The 15,656-nt window shown below is 41.7% G+C and overlaps 1 protein-coding gene across 1 annotated transcript in view; it reads left to right on the top strand.

Moving 5' to 3' along the window:
- The first annotated feature begins 811 nt into the window (after positions 1-811).
- Positions 812-15,656, top strand: part of TAFA1 (TAFA chemokine like family member 1) — a 224,550-nt gene continuing 209,705 nt past the window's right edge. The window contains exons 1-2 of the mRNA XM_042014405.1: positions 812-1,634; positions 3,720-3,840. Coding sequence (XP_041870339.1) covers positions 3,723-3,840 — 118 coding nt within the window. The 5' untranslated portion in view covers positions 812-1,634; positions 3,720-3,722. The remainder of the gene's footprint in view (positions 1,635-3,719; positions 3,841-15,656) is intronic.

Here is a 15,656-nt window from a genome sequence, read left to right as displayed (position 1 = left end):
CATCTGCCACCAATTGCTTCACTATTTCAATGCTGCAGTAAAGACCTGCTCTGAGTATTGCGGCAGAGACCAGTATAACATTCCTGTTGGTCTGCAGGGTGAAGTTCTTGGTATGTATTGCCCAATAAAACACAGCAGCTCCAAAGGACCTTGTGATCTGTCAAGTAAACTCATTGCACCTCTTGGTGAGAGTCTCTACTGAGGTAGATGTCCTCAGGTGCTGAGATGGAGGTACTTGAGTGTAAGGCTACTTAGTGCTGTTATTATTTATGATTGTTTGGTGTCTCATGCTGGTGAGCAGTGAAGGTGGCACACTCTTCTACCACAGGTTATCCAGGGGAAAAAAAAATAATCCCACATTGTGTTATAGCACACATCCTGAGCTCTTAAAATGGAAGTTTCTGTTTTGTCTCCAAGCCCTTTTTCTTTTGTAGGCAGACATAAGAGCTGTAATACCAAGTGAATGGTATGTACTAAGTCCATACAATGGCTCTTTAAAAAAAAAAATTACATATGGTACAAGAGGGAGAGGAAACCACTCCATTCCTGTAAATGGCTACTTAAAACATGGAGAATAAATAACTGTAATAAATAATCTGGCATAGCTGAGCTTCAGCATTTGGGAGTAAATCAGAGCTCTTTCCCCATTGTTCACAGAGATGCCTTAGAAATGGAGTTGGAAGGAAAGATTCCACTCAGAGTTGTGGCAAGGTGTTGGAAAGCCCCTGGGAGCGTGTAGGAGTCTCCTGCTCTCCCGTGTGTCTTGTTACACTTTCCCTGCACCACTCTTCCCTGTTCACAGGCATGTGATGCTCTCTGTGCAAGGGAAGAGACTCCCTTAAGTCTCGCTTTCCTCTCGTGAATAAGTGCCAGAACAACGCTGGGGAATAAAGGCTCTGCTGGCAGAACTAGCGAGTCCCCAGACCTCTCCTTGGCTGCCCAGCCCCTCGCCTCCCCCGGCGCTGCTCCCCTCCTGCCCATCCCTACCTGCCTCCCCTCCTGCCCATCCCTACCTGCCTCTCGCAGCCGGAGCAGCCGCTCCGCTGCGCGGTGCAGGCTCTGCTGCCGCTATTTAAATGCAGCTCCAGTCGCTGGCGAGCGCCGGGCTGGGGCTGGTGAGCGAGGGCTGTGTCGCTTTAAGGCACATGTGATACTCTCCCGAGCAGGGATGTGTTGAAATAGGCTCCGGCACCTCCAGCATCCGAGAGCAGCGCTCGAACCGCCGCCTTCCTCGCCGCCCGTGCGGAGCCGGGGCTGCGCTGCCCGCACACGCGAGCTGCTCCTCGCCCTGAAGTGGCCTGGAAGCCGCAGATCGTCTCAAGATCGCTTCAAAGGGCTCGTCAAGCAGAAGGGGATACTCGGGAATGATTTAAAGGTGAAAATGAGAAGGTTTCCACCCCTCAAACCTTGGCCACTTTTCTGACGGCAGTCTGAGAGCTCAGATGTCTTCTTTACTCTGGAAACAGGATTTGTAACGAAAAAATTTTTTTTTTCCCTACTTCTAATCCTGATAAAGAAGATTATTGGGAAGCTATAAAAGAAATCCCTTATTGTGATACAGATGGATTTAAAAAAGTATTAGATCTTTCCGATGAACACTACTAGAGCGCTCTGCTCTTGGTTGGATTACTCAGGTAAGGAGCTTCCTCAGGATTTAAGATTCAGAGAGCAGATCTGGAACTCAGAAAATAAGTGGAAAATATTCACTGCTGTGTTTCTATACTAATGCTAAGATGATCTCTGGGTAAAACTGTGTATGTGACAGTTTGCTGACAAACAAGTGCATGAAGAAATGTTTGTTAGAAATGCTGGGTTTGAGCAAAGGTAGTTTGAAATAGTGCAGTTTGAGAGAGGATTTTATATTTAAAAGAAGCCCAAAAACTAATAATAAAGGCTGAGGGCATAAAGTAAGTCTGCTGTCCATGTGCTGAGAACATGATGCCGGAGGAAAGACACAGGAGCATTTAGCAGGTTGTGGAAGTTTGGCTTTGCTTCACTCTTTGACTGGGATTTTTAAAGTTCAGTTTAAATAACCTGAGTAGCTGAAATTCCCCTACGTGAGGCTCACCTTTCCCTTTGCCTTGTGGTATAAAAAGCACGGGAGCGCCAATTATGACAAGAAGGTGTTAATTCCTGAAGACACAGGAAGCCTCCTGGGAGCTCCCTGATCTGAGGGGTTTGAATCTATTTTGCAAGAGATAAATGGGTCTAAAAAGAGAGGAGAAAAAGTGCATTGTATACTGCAAAGCAAACAGTTGGAAATGAAATTAATTATACACCACGCAGTGCATTAAGAACTCAGTACAGAGAAAGGAAGAGCCTCATGCTGATCAAAATAATGTTTTGGTATTCTCTATTAATTTTACTTGTAAGTTTATGTGGTTCATTTCAACTAATTAGACTTAAAAAGCTTCCCAAAGACTGTGCTGCTTTAAAATCAGGGGGAAAATAGGTTTACATGCATATATTTTATTAGCATTGCATTCCACTATTTTAATATTGTTCATCTTCCTACTGTAGAAATCCCCTGGTATCACATACAGACTTTTTTTATTTTTTTTGTAAGGACATGATTTTTTCCATGTGAGAGATTTAATCTTTCAAAGTCTTTCTTGCTCTGTGAAAATGATGTTCAGCTGATTGGATTATTAGATAGCGAGCAGCATCCCATCATTGGCTGAGTGAGGAGAGTGCCTGAAGTTTGATTAATTTGGCCATCTGAAATGCAGCAGAAGGTGCTGTTAAGGGAACTGGACGATGTGTAGCGTAGCTGAGCCTTGCAAAACTCCTGATCCTTGCAGGCACTGAGAAAGAGCTGCTGAAGTTAACAAGTCAGAGGGAAATTTAGCCAGTTAGTACAGCCATGAACACAAGTATGAAAAAACACAGTTGTCTACACTGGATGGCCAAGTGCACCAGCAGACAAAGAAATAGTTTTTCCCTTTGCAAAGGGAATGTTTTTTTTAAATTTTGACACAATCTGCTTTGTAAAAACATCAGATCTTCTACAGAACACATCTGAAATTCAGCCTGGCCATACTCCAGTCCTTGTACATGCACAGGTCGAACAAAAGGAAGCTGATTTCATCTAGGGATTAGAACATAATTCTGAGAAACAATTACTTTGGTAGACAGAAGCATGATTAATAATTAATGCTTGCAAAAGCAAAAAACCAAACAATGTACTGTTACCCTCTGGGTCAGTAATAGCCTTTTTAGTTTTGGGGATGAAGTATTTTGGCAATGTGTCTTGGATATCTGAGGATGTTTTGTGCCTTTTTACATTGTGTTTAAAGCAGCTCTGATACTGCCTGGACATCATGTTAGTTTTTTTCAGCTGGTGCTGTGATTTTTCTTTAAATTTAATTTATATTTTTAACTCCCCTGTAGATTCAGCTATGGATCAGTACGAGAAAATTTTCCAGCTTCTATTTATATTGCGGTTTTTTTAGTCCTCAGATTATTACAGTTTGATTTTTACCACTGAATTATTAAAGTTATCCAGGCTCCCATGTTGATGTCTCTTTACCTCAGCTGTCCTTTTTGGGCATGACCTTTGTTGTACAACAATTGTATCCTGCAGGGACGAATAATAATCAAAAGACATTTAGCAAAAGGAGTGAAAATGAAAAATATTAAAAATACTGTTGTAATGGAAGCTGACTGTTCTGTGTGCTGTAAGACATTGGATAATAATGTCTGTCTAATATTTTGTTTAGAGAATGGCAGTGGTCTCTGCAATGTCCTGGGTCCTGTATTTGTGGATAAGTGCCTGTGCAATGCTGCTCTGTCAGGGGTCCCTCCATCACACTTTCCAGCAGCATCACCTGCACAGACCAGGTAGGACTGAGCTCAGCTCTGGGCTAGCAGGCTCTCTGCCTGTGCTCGTGTCTGTCTTGATAAATGATTGACTAATCAAAATTCTTTTTTCATTTAAGTTTTATGAGTTGCTTGCCTTTGTATTGCACAGCATCTGTTTTTTGGTGAGTCTAATGTGTGTTGTGCTTTGCCAATCCAATATGGGAATAGTCATCCTTTAATGTCATTTTCTAACAATTTCCCAACAGAAGAATCCCGTTTTGGGTAATGGTTCAGTTTCTGTGTCCTTGTTTCTCTCTCCCCTTCTCCCCATTTGGTGAAGTTCTGGAATGGCTGTAGAACTCGGACACTGTGACAGCACAGGTTTGGAGAACTTTGTACTTATCTGACCCAAACTGGGTTCAGGTTTGTTCCTTAAACCACCAGCACCAAATCTCCCTCAGTCACCCGCGTGTGCTGGAGGTCAGGTGTTTGCCTTGGAATAAGGGAGACACACTTATTCTGAGGTTCTCAAGTTTACCTCTGAAAATTGATGGGGCTGCAAAAGTGCGGCCCAGAGGAGAATTTGGAGCTGGGAATAGAATGAATAGAGTGCAATGCCTGTAAAGGCAGAGTCAGTCCCACAGGTTAGCAGTGGAGAACACAGCTCCCTTGGACTGCTGGATCTGCAGGGACAGCACAGCCGTGGGTTTTCATTGTGTTTTTATTAATAGAAATGGATCACACAACTTCTTCAACTTCTAATTGTACTTTGAAGAATGTGCTATGCTAAAAATTGAGGTGTTGACATATCCTAGCAGAATATTTTCATCTGGTTAAAATTGGTTGGGCCAAGAATGTCACTTAATGAATTTGAATCCAAAGAAAAGGTGGGAGAGGCTTTGAGAGTTGTAGTAATGAAAGATGGAAAATGTTAACTCACAGAGATGAGTCATTTTACAATGTGGCAATTAATATTTTAATATTTTTTGATCAAATTACATCCCTTCATAGACAGATGGTCTTGAACACAGGTCTTTAGCAACTTCAAAACTCAAAGTTTTCCCAAGTACATTTCTTGCCCAGAAGTCACAGGTGTGGGTATTGTCTTGGTTTCTTGTAATAAAACATACATGGTATAGAGGAATAAACCAAAATCCTTGCTAGGCCGGGTCTCAGTGCCCATGTTAGAGCATCAGGTTGACCAAGGGTGTTACCTTTACCACCTGGCACTGGAAGTTTGGGAGTGCTTGAAGTTTGACGGGTGAGGGACTTATTTGGGACTTGCAGAGATTTATTACAATGCAATCATCAGTAATGCTGCTGGTTATTTGAGTGTGTCCCTAGTGAAGGAAATGGGAAAAACCAGCCCAGCTAAACAGATATGTAAAAGGAAAATGTAATATCATTTTATGGATTCAGTTGAAACAAGTGACATTATGAGAAAAAATGAGAGCTGGGCAGATCCAGAGCTCTGCAACATTTGCCTAAGCTTGAAAAATCACCTTTTTTATGAAGCAAGAACAGCAAGACACTGAATGCATACCAAATGTTGGGGAAATGTGAAAAATGACAAAATCTTTCACTCAGAGATGTGCTACAGATAGAGTGAAGGTTTTACAGCTGCCTCATCACCTACTTAGAAGCAGCCAAGCTTTCCCTCCTGCGAGCCTGGCTCAGGCAGCTTCTCTGCACCCTATGTGAATAAGATTGATGGTGTTCTGATCCCAGGCAGCCAATTTCAGTCTCTCAAGAAATAATCCACTACATGACAGATGAGTGGAATTTGACATGATGTTCACCTCGAATTCAGATTGTGCTGCACCTGGGAAGTACCAGCCAGTGAGTGTCCTTTTGGGAAACTGTTAGATATTTTGGACAATTTCTGCTGTCACAACAGAAAATCAAGACAGTGTTTTTTTTCATAAGGCCATGAATTTGCAGTCTGTCAACTGAATGTGAAAGGTTGTACATAAAAGGGATGGAAATATGTTAACTAGCAAACTGAGTGATTTTAATGTATTCAACCGCAGTCCCTGAGCACACTCTATTTTTCATATTTATATTATTAGGAATGCATAGTTTACTTTTAGTTAGAAACTGTGTAAGTAAGATTAAAATGTTCAGCCAAATAAAAGTGAATAACAAATGGGTGCAGATGAGCCAAGGCATAATTTCAGTAATTTAATATTTGGTATATGATATTTTAACTTACTGAATCATGACAAATATAGCTGTAATCAATAGCATGCTCAGCATACCTTTTCTTTCAGTTTGTGATCTTCCACAGATAATGAGGTGCTCTAAAATAAGAGAATTTGAGCAGTTCAGCTCCATCATGGGGCCACTTTGGTTACAAGATAATTAAAAAGGCAGGTTCCACCCCATTTTGTGATTCTCATGCTTGATGAATAGAAGAGTGTCACTGAGCACAGGAAGGTGCAGGTAAAAGATAAAATCCTCTTGGAGTGTATTTAGCATAATAAACTTGAACTGAACACAGTGGATTAGCACAATGAATATATCCATCTGGACTACTGCAGTTAATCCAGTTTTGAAACCCTGGAAATCAAGGGCAATATATAAGAAGGTTAGTTTATCATCAGAGATTTCTGAGCTTGATCTTTTTCTTCCCCCCCTAAACTTTCTTAGGCTAGTATCTAAATGGGCTGAAATAGATTTGTACACACTGCGCAATCACAAAAACTTAAAGCCTCTTTTCAGTGCAGTATAATTTTTCATTTTTATAATTCAGTACTTCTTTATTCAGTTAGATGACTTAGCAGAAGGTATGAACCTGGAAACAAACATGATAAACTGCTCTACATGACAGTATTTGTGATTGACTGTAGCTTTATTTTCTGTGAAATGTTGGCAGGTGTGCACAGGTAGTAAGGCCATAGTAAATACTGCTTGCTTATAAGATGAATGATGCTGAATTATTTGTGCCTGTTCATTATTTCTTTCTTGTCTCATTAACACGGTGAGAAGTTTGAGTGCTGCTCTTTAGTGCCCTTGGGTATTGGTGCCGGTTCCTTTTGACTTGGATAGATCAGGAGGAGACCTTGGAGTAAACCTGCAGAACCCCATTGCAGTGTAATTCCCCTTAGGCAGTACTCATGGCTTTCTGCAGGGTTTTTTATGACTATATTTCATTTTCATGAAAATCATGTTAGGCAAAGGATGTGTGAAAGCATTCACAGGAAATAACTTTATGTGGAAACAAATCTCCATCTTTGCAAGCTTGTCATTTCTGTGTGATTTAAGAAGAAACAGTGGTAATGAAAAGAATCCCACACTGGTTGTTCTAGTCTCTAAGACACACGCAGTTGTAGGGCTGTGGAATTGGCCTGAGGGGTTAGAGTGGACATGTGATTTGCAGAGTTATCTGAGTGCCTGTGATAGTTCATTGATCATCTGATTGACAGGATTGACCCTCCCAGCAGTAGGAAATAGATGCTGGCATTTGGTGACACAAGAAGATATTAGCCAAGTACAGGATTCAAGTTAAAAAAAAAAAAAAGGCATCCATCACCCTTTCAATCATGCAATTCTTTGCAAAATTTTGACTTTGTTCCATAACAAGGTATTGAATCTGTCAGCTGATCATAGATGACAACACTGGCCATGTGTTACTTGGAGGACACAGGATTCACCTGTAAGTTTGTGCAAATGAATTAGGTGCACATCAAGTTAGTGTTGTGTGCAGTGTAAAGATGTAAGGTAGACACAAGCCGAAAAATGTACCCACTGTAGCACTGCTGACATTTGCAAATATGCTAATTAAAAATAGGCCTGTTCAGAGGAAGAAATCATGGACTGAATCAAGGCTGGAATTTTACGATGCTAAAACATGAAGTACCTTTTATTGTGACAGTAGTTAATGATGTGCTTATTAAAAATCTTCTCAAGAAGTAATTCTCTGTACTTCATATTATGAGATGGAAAAATCAGTCTCAAAGCAATTCTGCACCAACTAACAAGGAACATCAACCTAAGGATGCTCTGAGCATGTTTCTCAGTAGACAGCGTTTTGCAGAAACTGGAGTCTGTAGCTGTGAGCAAAAAAATGTCTTAGTTCTGATCTTGGCCTGCCCACTGATTTTTTGTAGCCTTGGGGTAAACCGCATATTTTCACATTTCAAAAGGTCTACTATTTTCATATGTCCCATATATGTGGCTATTCAGTTCAAAACATACAGGGTTTTGAATCTAATTCCTCAGGAAAGTGTAAATAAAATATGCCTCTACTTTGTACAACTGTTGAGATTTGGAAGGTGAATTCAACAGGATTTTTGCTCTTGGTGTTGACAGAAGCAAGTGTGGCATTAGGTAGCTAATATATAAAAGTTTCTATGATTAGCAAGAATTGTGTTTCATTAATCACATGGTGGGAATGCAAACTGTTGCCTTCAGTATACGATGTTCAAATTGCCAGGCAGGAATACAGCCAGCCACGGCCATGAAAGGTGACAACTAATGTTCCTTGCTGTGTTAGTTAAAATGAGCAAATTTTTAAGTTCTAAGGTCTGATTCAGTTTTCATTTACACCAGAAAATGCACAGAAAGCACCACAGTGCCCTAGTTTGTTCACAATCCGAAAATCCTGCTCATAACGAGCTGTTCCAGTCACTCACTGGAAAGATCTCCCTTGTGATACCTTTGTTATACACACCTGGCCTTCACAGGCTGCTCTTGAAAATGGGAAATTACCAACTGCTAAGGGAAGAAATCCAGGTTGTAAGTACCTCCTGGTCACACACAAAATACATTTGGATGTACATGGACATGTATTTTGTTTAGGAAGAGAACTGATGTGACAAAATCAACACTTAAGGATGAGGTAGGGTTTCTAGCAGCATGATGGCAACGAACTGCCTGCTGTGCTTGTGTGATGTGCTTGTTTACAGCAGCAGACTTGACCAGAAGTATTGCACTCTGTGATTTTGATTTTTGGATTGTTTTGGTTTTTTTTCTGAAACATCAAACCTCTGAAAAAAACCCATCATGGTTCCAGGGTGTGCTTGCAGATAGGGCTAGCCATGGGCGTTTTGGGGGTCTGTAAGCTGTTGCCTGAGACACAGGGAAGTATGGGGGAAAGGACAGGTTGGCATTGCCAGGCATCAGCTGGTCCTCACTGGCTGGTTGGTGGCAGAAGAAGGGCAGCTGGGATCCTCACAGCTTGGTGCAGATAGAGGAAAGCTGTCACCAGTCACACTGCTGAATGTGATGCCTTGTTACTTCTGATCCAGGGAGATGGAGCAACCTGAGGGCGAGCAGGTGTTGCAGCTCGAAGGACAATGAAGAGCAGCTTGGCCAAGGTGTGCAGTGGGGCCCTGAGCAGCCCACGGCGCCCAGTCAGGCTCCCCAGGAGCTGCTGGAAAGCGTGGCTGCATTCCCTGTGAAGGCACTCCTGTGGTCACCCTCACTGCACACCTTGTGCAAAAGAGCAATGGTGGAGTGCTCAGAGAGAGCAATGGGATGATGCCTCCTGGGTGTGCTTTGCACTGGCACTGGCTGTGTTCTGGTTTAGTCCCCCTGCTCTGTCCTTCCCCCTGGCCATGCTCCCGTCCCCATCCTGAGCCACTTCAGCTCTCCCTCAGGCCTCTCTGCAGGCAGACACTCGGGTAGGTGCAGAGCAAATCCCTCTTGGCACGGCAGGAGCTGCCCTGGGGAAGGAGGGACCAAAAAGCACCTCTTGCTGTGCTGGCCCCGGCAGCATCTTCTGCTCCCACACCGTGCGCTGAGCCTCCCTCTCCAAGTGTAGCCTTGGGGCCCTGGTGAGTCATGCAGGGACCTTTCAGTGCACAGCACTATTTGTATCTTGCTGTCACGGCATTAAAGACTGTGAGAATTCATACTGTGGTGGTTAAGTCCCAAGGAAAATTTGGCACCTGCAAATATAAAGCCCAAAGGCAAGCTACATTGCTCTGCACTGAAGTATTTCTGCTGATAACATCAGAAACATGCCTTTAATGATTAGCCTGCTTTAGTCCAAAGCTCATTTATATTTTAAAAGGTAATATTCAAGAGCATTGCTTCATAAGATTGATGTGTTTTCTCCCATAAGTTTGATATTATTTTATCCTGTACTGTCTGTAATCTTTGTATTTCCCTCTGAATGTTTTCCTTTCCACTCTATGAAACCAACCTTTGCTGCAAGCAAGATTTTTTTCCTGGTGGAACTCAATATTTTTTGCTGCTTTCAGATGCCCTATACAGAAGAGTTTTCTCCAGCTGAACTTATTCTTTTGCATGGGAGTGATGTTGGAACTTTCTGTTCATCATGCCCTGGGTAGGGACCACGAGGACTTCAGCACAGTTGGAGTCTAAATTTATGAGACTCAGCCAGTGATGCACAATGGGGAATCGGGGGTGTAAATTAAGCTGAATGAAGTTACAAAGCCCAATGTTTCTGTGACTCATATTTCTACGCTCTATTTAGATTGGTTTTTGACATCTCTCTCTTGCCTTCTGTATTTCTTTTGGAATAGCAGTTTTCCCCTTTTCCTTCACAGTGGGTAAAAAAAACACTCCTGCCCTTCTTGAAGGGTCGCTTCAGTGGCAGCAGGGTGCAGGATCACTGTTGCCATTGTGATAATCAATAACTGTGTCCTAGTATTCCAGTGTAATCCTTAGTTTGAGAAAACAGCTTGACTTGGGAACTGAATTGATGGCAGGAATGGAGGATTTTACTAGTTTTTGGATGATGCCAAAGTGATTCCTTGAGAACCACCAAGTGAAGTGCAGTACATAAATAATCTGTTGTCTGGGATGGATGCCCTCGTTGTGGTGCAGTGTCTCTTGAGTTATGAGTAACTCAGTGAATAACCTGCTCTCCATGAGCAGCTCCCACCCAGCCACAAGTGCTGGGAGATTTTTGGAATTGGGCACAAAAATTTCTTCCATAAGCAGTTAAGTTTTATTTGTATATGGTGTACCTTAACTCTTACTAAATGAATAGGCCACTAAAAACCAGCTTAAACAGTGATCCTTGTCTCTTGATTATCAGGAGAGCTGTTGGTTTAAATTAAAGAATGCTTTTAATCCATCCTCATGCATGATCCAAAGCTCCTATTGGATTAATTTAGTTTTCTGTAGTTGACAAATCTCAATCAAGAGCCTTCATTGTGAACCTACTAAAACACAGCAAGCAAAATACACTTTCAATTAAATTGCGACCAAGTGAAAGTTATATCTGTGGAGAACTGGATTAGAAGACTCCTGTGAATGTATACATCAGTTTGTTGGAAAGTGGGAAACCTGGGACTGTGATTTTTCTGTGTTGTGAATAATGTCAGCAACCAAAGGCTCTGCAGATCAGCCTGGGTGCAGGCAAGAGCCTCAGGATCTAAACTGCACACTCTGATAAACCTTTATTTTTACTGTCCTCATTAATGCTCTCCAGAACTGCTGCTAAATATCTCTGGCAAGCAAGGCTTCAGTGCAATTGTACTGTGGTGTTCAGGATTTATTAATTATAATCTTTTCTTGCAGAGTCTATTTATATTTGATCATGACATTAATTGGTTGCCAAAACAAACTAGAGTTAATGGAGTTTAATTAAGTGGTTGAGAGCAAGCAAGGACATTTTATTTGGAAAATTGGTTTCATTGATTTATATGTTTGTTTCTTAAAAGAACATGCAGAAATGAAGGGAACCTATTGGTTAGCACTTCTTTCCTACGTGCTGCCCAGGAATCACAATAACACAGTGGTGACTTTGAACACGTTCAGGAGTTTAAAAGTACCTGTAGTTCTTTTATTTGCCTATACAAACACATTAAGAAGTAAGTGTTCACATTCTGAGCCATTCTGAATTTAAATAAAACCTAAAACCAGACAGAAATTAGGTCAAATAACACTGAAACCATGAGTAAGGTAATGTTCAGAACACTGCCTTTTGAAAAACACCTTTCAGGGAAGAACTTTGCTTCATTTCTGGACTGGCTAAAGGTGCTGAGGATAGGGAAGGTGTGGTAAAACACACTGAAATATGACTAGATAGGTTTTTCCTGTAATTATATTCATAAAACCCCCAATTATTGTTTTTTTATGGTGTAATAATTCCTATGTTTTCTATCATGTGTTTAAAAATTGGCTAATTTTACAGTTCAGAAACTTCTGAACACCAGCCTATCTCATGTTTTAAAGACAAAATTGAAACTGAGTAGGAAATTCTGAGGACTTATTATTTGGGAGTTTGGGCTGTTCTTAGGAATCAATTTTCTAAGTTGAAACTTTAAAAATTATTTACATATCCTCGTGCCTTCTTTATTTCTGCCTTGATATTCCTCTTTGGGGAAAAAATTGTCTGCATAGATATCAGCAGTTACCCAAAACAAGCCATCATCCTGATAGAGGCATAAATCCTGTCTGGAAGCATAAATTCAGATCTGCCACTGGCTGCCTTTTTCAAGACCTCAGAGAGTTCAAATTCAATACCAATGTGAACATGAGGAGGGTCTTGTGTGTCCTTCTGGCCAGTACCAGCTCTTGTTTTGGTTTAGAGCAGCATTGGAATGAAAGGAGGTCTGGTGTTTCCAGAAGTTGCCCTTTTTAATACAAGGATACACCTTTTATTAAACAGCAGAGATCTGGGGAAAAATCTTGCCTAAATCATAAGCTGTCACAGCTAAACTAACACTATTTACTGTGACTTTCATTGACTCACTGAGTTCCTCTTTTTGGTTACTTGCATGGAGTGCTTTCCAATCTGGGTGGTCAGTCAGCCAGAAGTCACTACTGTGTTAAACAAAAAAACCCAAAGGGATGAGTTGAAGCTAACAGAGGTTTTTGGGTTCGTAATTGTTTTCAGTGTGCTGGGGCAGGATCTGACAGGCAATGACTGTCTAAGCCAGCTCCCACATCTGTAGTATAATTATTTCTGTAGTAATATCTTTTTGTGAGGCTTTAAAATGCAGCAATTTTTTTCCCTCCAGGTAATTAGAAACTGTCTTTCCTCAGCTGAAATCTCAATGCTTTCTCCATCAAGTCAGCTGCCTGGGTGGTGTTTATCCTAACCTTGTTTTGAATTTCTCCAACAAATAGATGACTCCTTTAGTTCTAATTTAGTTTCTCTTGGTATTTCTATTATTTCTTTCTAGTTGGCAGGCAAGGAAATCAGATGTGCATCAAATGAAACCATTTGTCATGGATTAGTGCATGCAAATGCCTTGATAACAGCAGTAGACAAAAGCTGTGAGTGTCTGAACACTGACTTAGGAAGGCAAAATTAACAAGGCCAAAGCAGCACTGGTAGCTGTCCCTAAATGAGATTATTCAATGCCTAAGAGCAAGGCAATGCTTCCGTCCTTTCCCTTGACATTTGTCCTCTACTGAAGTCTTAAGACTTTGGGGAAACTCACAGTGAAGCCTGTGAAGTGGGGAAGTGTCCCTGGCAGCTGCTGGCTTTCCCAGGACTACAGACCCATAAGGACCCTCCCTCTATCCATTAAAACCCATCTGTATCCCCAGAAGAGGCGGAGGATGGGGCTCACATGTGGGCAAAAGCAGAGAAAAAAACATTAATGGTCCTCCAGTGCTGTGTATCCCCATTTGCCACAGCACAATGGGAGTCAGGAGAGCTGCCAGGCAGGACACAGTGAATTCTGTTGAGGTTGAATGTATCCTCCTCAATGACTTATTTGGAAGTATTTTGCATTTCCTTCTTTCCCTGAGGGCAGAATTGTGTAATTGTTCAATGCTGATTCCCACTGTTGATAACACACTGAATCAAATAAGTTGGCAGTGGTTATTAGATATTTATCTCATGCTTGTCATGGTTACTCCAGTTCTGTTATGAGCCTGGTTGGTCTCTTTTGAGTCCTGAAAGGTAAATGTGAGCACTGGAGTTCCCCACTCCAAGGATGGTGGGAGGAAGAGCTGAAACACAGTTGTAGGAAGGGGAATTTTGAGATGCCCCACTGGGAGCTGGCTGTGGGCATGAGCATCCAGGGCACATTGTCTTTCTAACCCTCCAAAACCACCACTGGGAGATCACCAGACACAGAGGCTGTCATTTAGTCCACAAAGTAAACAGATTACCTGTTGTTCTCTGTGTGTTTTTATCCTGTTTCAATCTCTATTTTCCCTCTCCCTCTAAACCGGTTTCCTTTATTTTCTCTAAATCCTCCTTTATGTAAGCTCTTATGGCTCTCACTTTTGAAAAAGGCTTTCTGAACTTCCTCCTCATAGTCAATGCACCTTGATGTCTTGTTTGAGCTACAAAATTTCATTTGATTTCATCCCAATTTGAACACCAGCAATATCTTAATAAACAGACAGTTCTATTTAGAAAGCATCAAAATGAAGCTATTTGATCAAAAAACTTGAAATGCTAGAAAGAATTTGCTACTTCCTGCTATTGGTACCATAGATTAAGTGTTTTCTGAGAAAAACTGGGAAAAATATAAATCATAACCTCTTCTACCCATAGGAAAAATGATTTCTGTTGATCAGAATCTTCCAATGGGGAAGATTTCGTAGTGGTTTCTGGTGTCTACACACCCCACATGTGTTTTGATTGGTGCTGTACTTCCTCCAAGCAGTGTGGTATCGAGCAGTTCTTTGTACCAGTCAATCCTCTGAGGTTCAGGTTATGCAAGTCCCCCTAAACCCTGTTCTTAGGTGAAATGAATTATTTCTTACGTTCCTTTTTTGTTTATTTAGCCTATCAAAGGAAAAAGGGTAATCTATAGTGTCTAGAGATGGAAACAGCTACAAAGCAGAATCACATTTATACTGTACATTTATATAGACCTTCTGATGAGGATTTTGTGTCTTTAGTATGCTGCTCCCTACATCTGTGCTCTTTAACAGGTGGGAAGAGATTATCCCTTAGTCCTGACAGAATATATGAATCAAAATCTGTAGGGGAAATTCATGCAGAGTTTAGAATGTAAACTTGCTTTTAAATGTAACTATAATAAAATAATTTTCTCTGTGTAATGCATTATATGAATTAGTATCTAAAGTTTCAGATATCTTACTCTGAGCTGTGTCCTGTCTGCTTTCCAAGTGCTTTAATGTCCAGATTTCACATAGGAGCCAAAGATAGGAATAAAACTCAAATATGCCTTTTTCAGGAGGGATTATTCCATATTTTGATAGCACTTTATGGGTCTCAGAACATTTGCTATAAAGGCAGCATAGTTTTACAGGGACTCAACCAACCACTGCCTGTTTAGTCCTTTCTCTTTACGACCAGCCCAGGGCCAGCCTGTGCAGCATCCAGCAGTGGAACAGGCCATCAGAGGAAACAGCTGTCCCCCAGGAGCACATTTCTGGTAGCTGGGATGGAAGCAAGTGAGGTTTTGTTATTCTGCTCCTCGCAGCCTCCTCTGGTGGCTGCCAGACACTGTCCTGCAACTGGTACCCAGAGCAGGATCCCCTCCCTAGTGCTCTGTCCTTGGCATGGCTAGACATGCAAGTGCTGCTCTGAGCCAGGTGATGGATCAGGGAGCCTCTCAGCCCCCTCTTTTCATGGAATCGAGTGCTTTGCTGTAAGCCAACTTCACGCTGGCTTAAACTTCCACGGTGGTTAAACTGTAATTGCTCAGACTGCCCCAGCTGAGAGGTGTGAAGAGCCCTCATGTTGCTGGTGCTCAATTGACAAACACGTTGTGCCGTGTCAGGGAATGATTCCCTGTCCAGGGAATGTCCAGGCTCTCGGCTGAACTGCGGACAGGCAGTGCCAGCTTTGCTTCAAATGTGGAGCTTCCCACTTTTTACTTAACTGCTTCCTTAAGGAGGTGAGAAGATTGGGCTTGCCTTAGGACAGAAAGGCTTCCTCTTTAACCATGTTTCTCACTTGAAACCTACACTTCCCACCTGAGTTTAGTGCCATGCTTCCAGCC

Source organism: Corvus kubaryi, unplaced genomic scaffold (assembly GCF_017639235.1).
Source record: "Corvus kubaryi isolate FWS band 111438036 unplaced genomic scaffold, C.kubaryi_AGA036_p1.0 136, whole genome shotgun sequence".
In the NCBI taxonomy this organism is placed as follows: domain Eukaryota; kingdom Metazoa; phylum Chordata; class Aves; order Passeriformes; family Corvidae; genus Corvus; species Corvus kubaryi.
The sequence above is the reverse complement of the archived record's forward strand: the minus strand, read 5'-3'. Positions and strand labels throughout refer to the sequence as shown.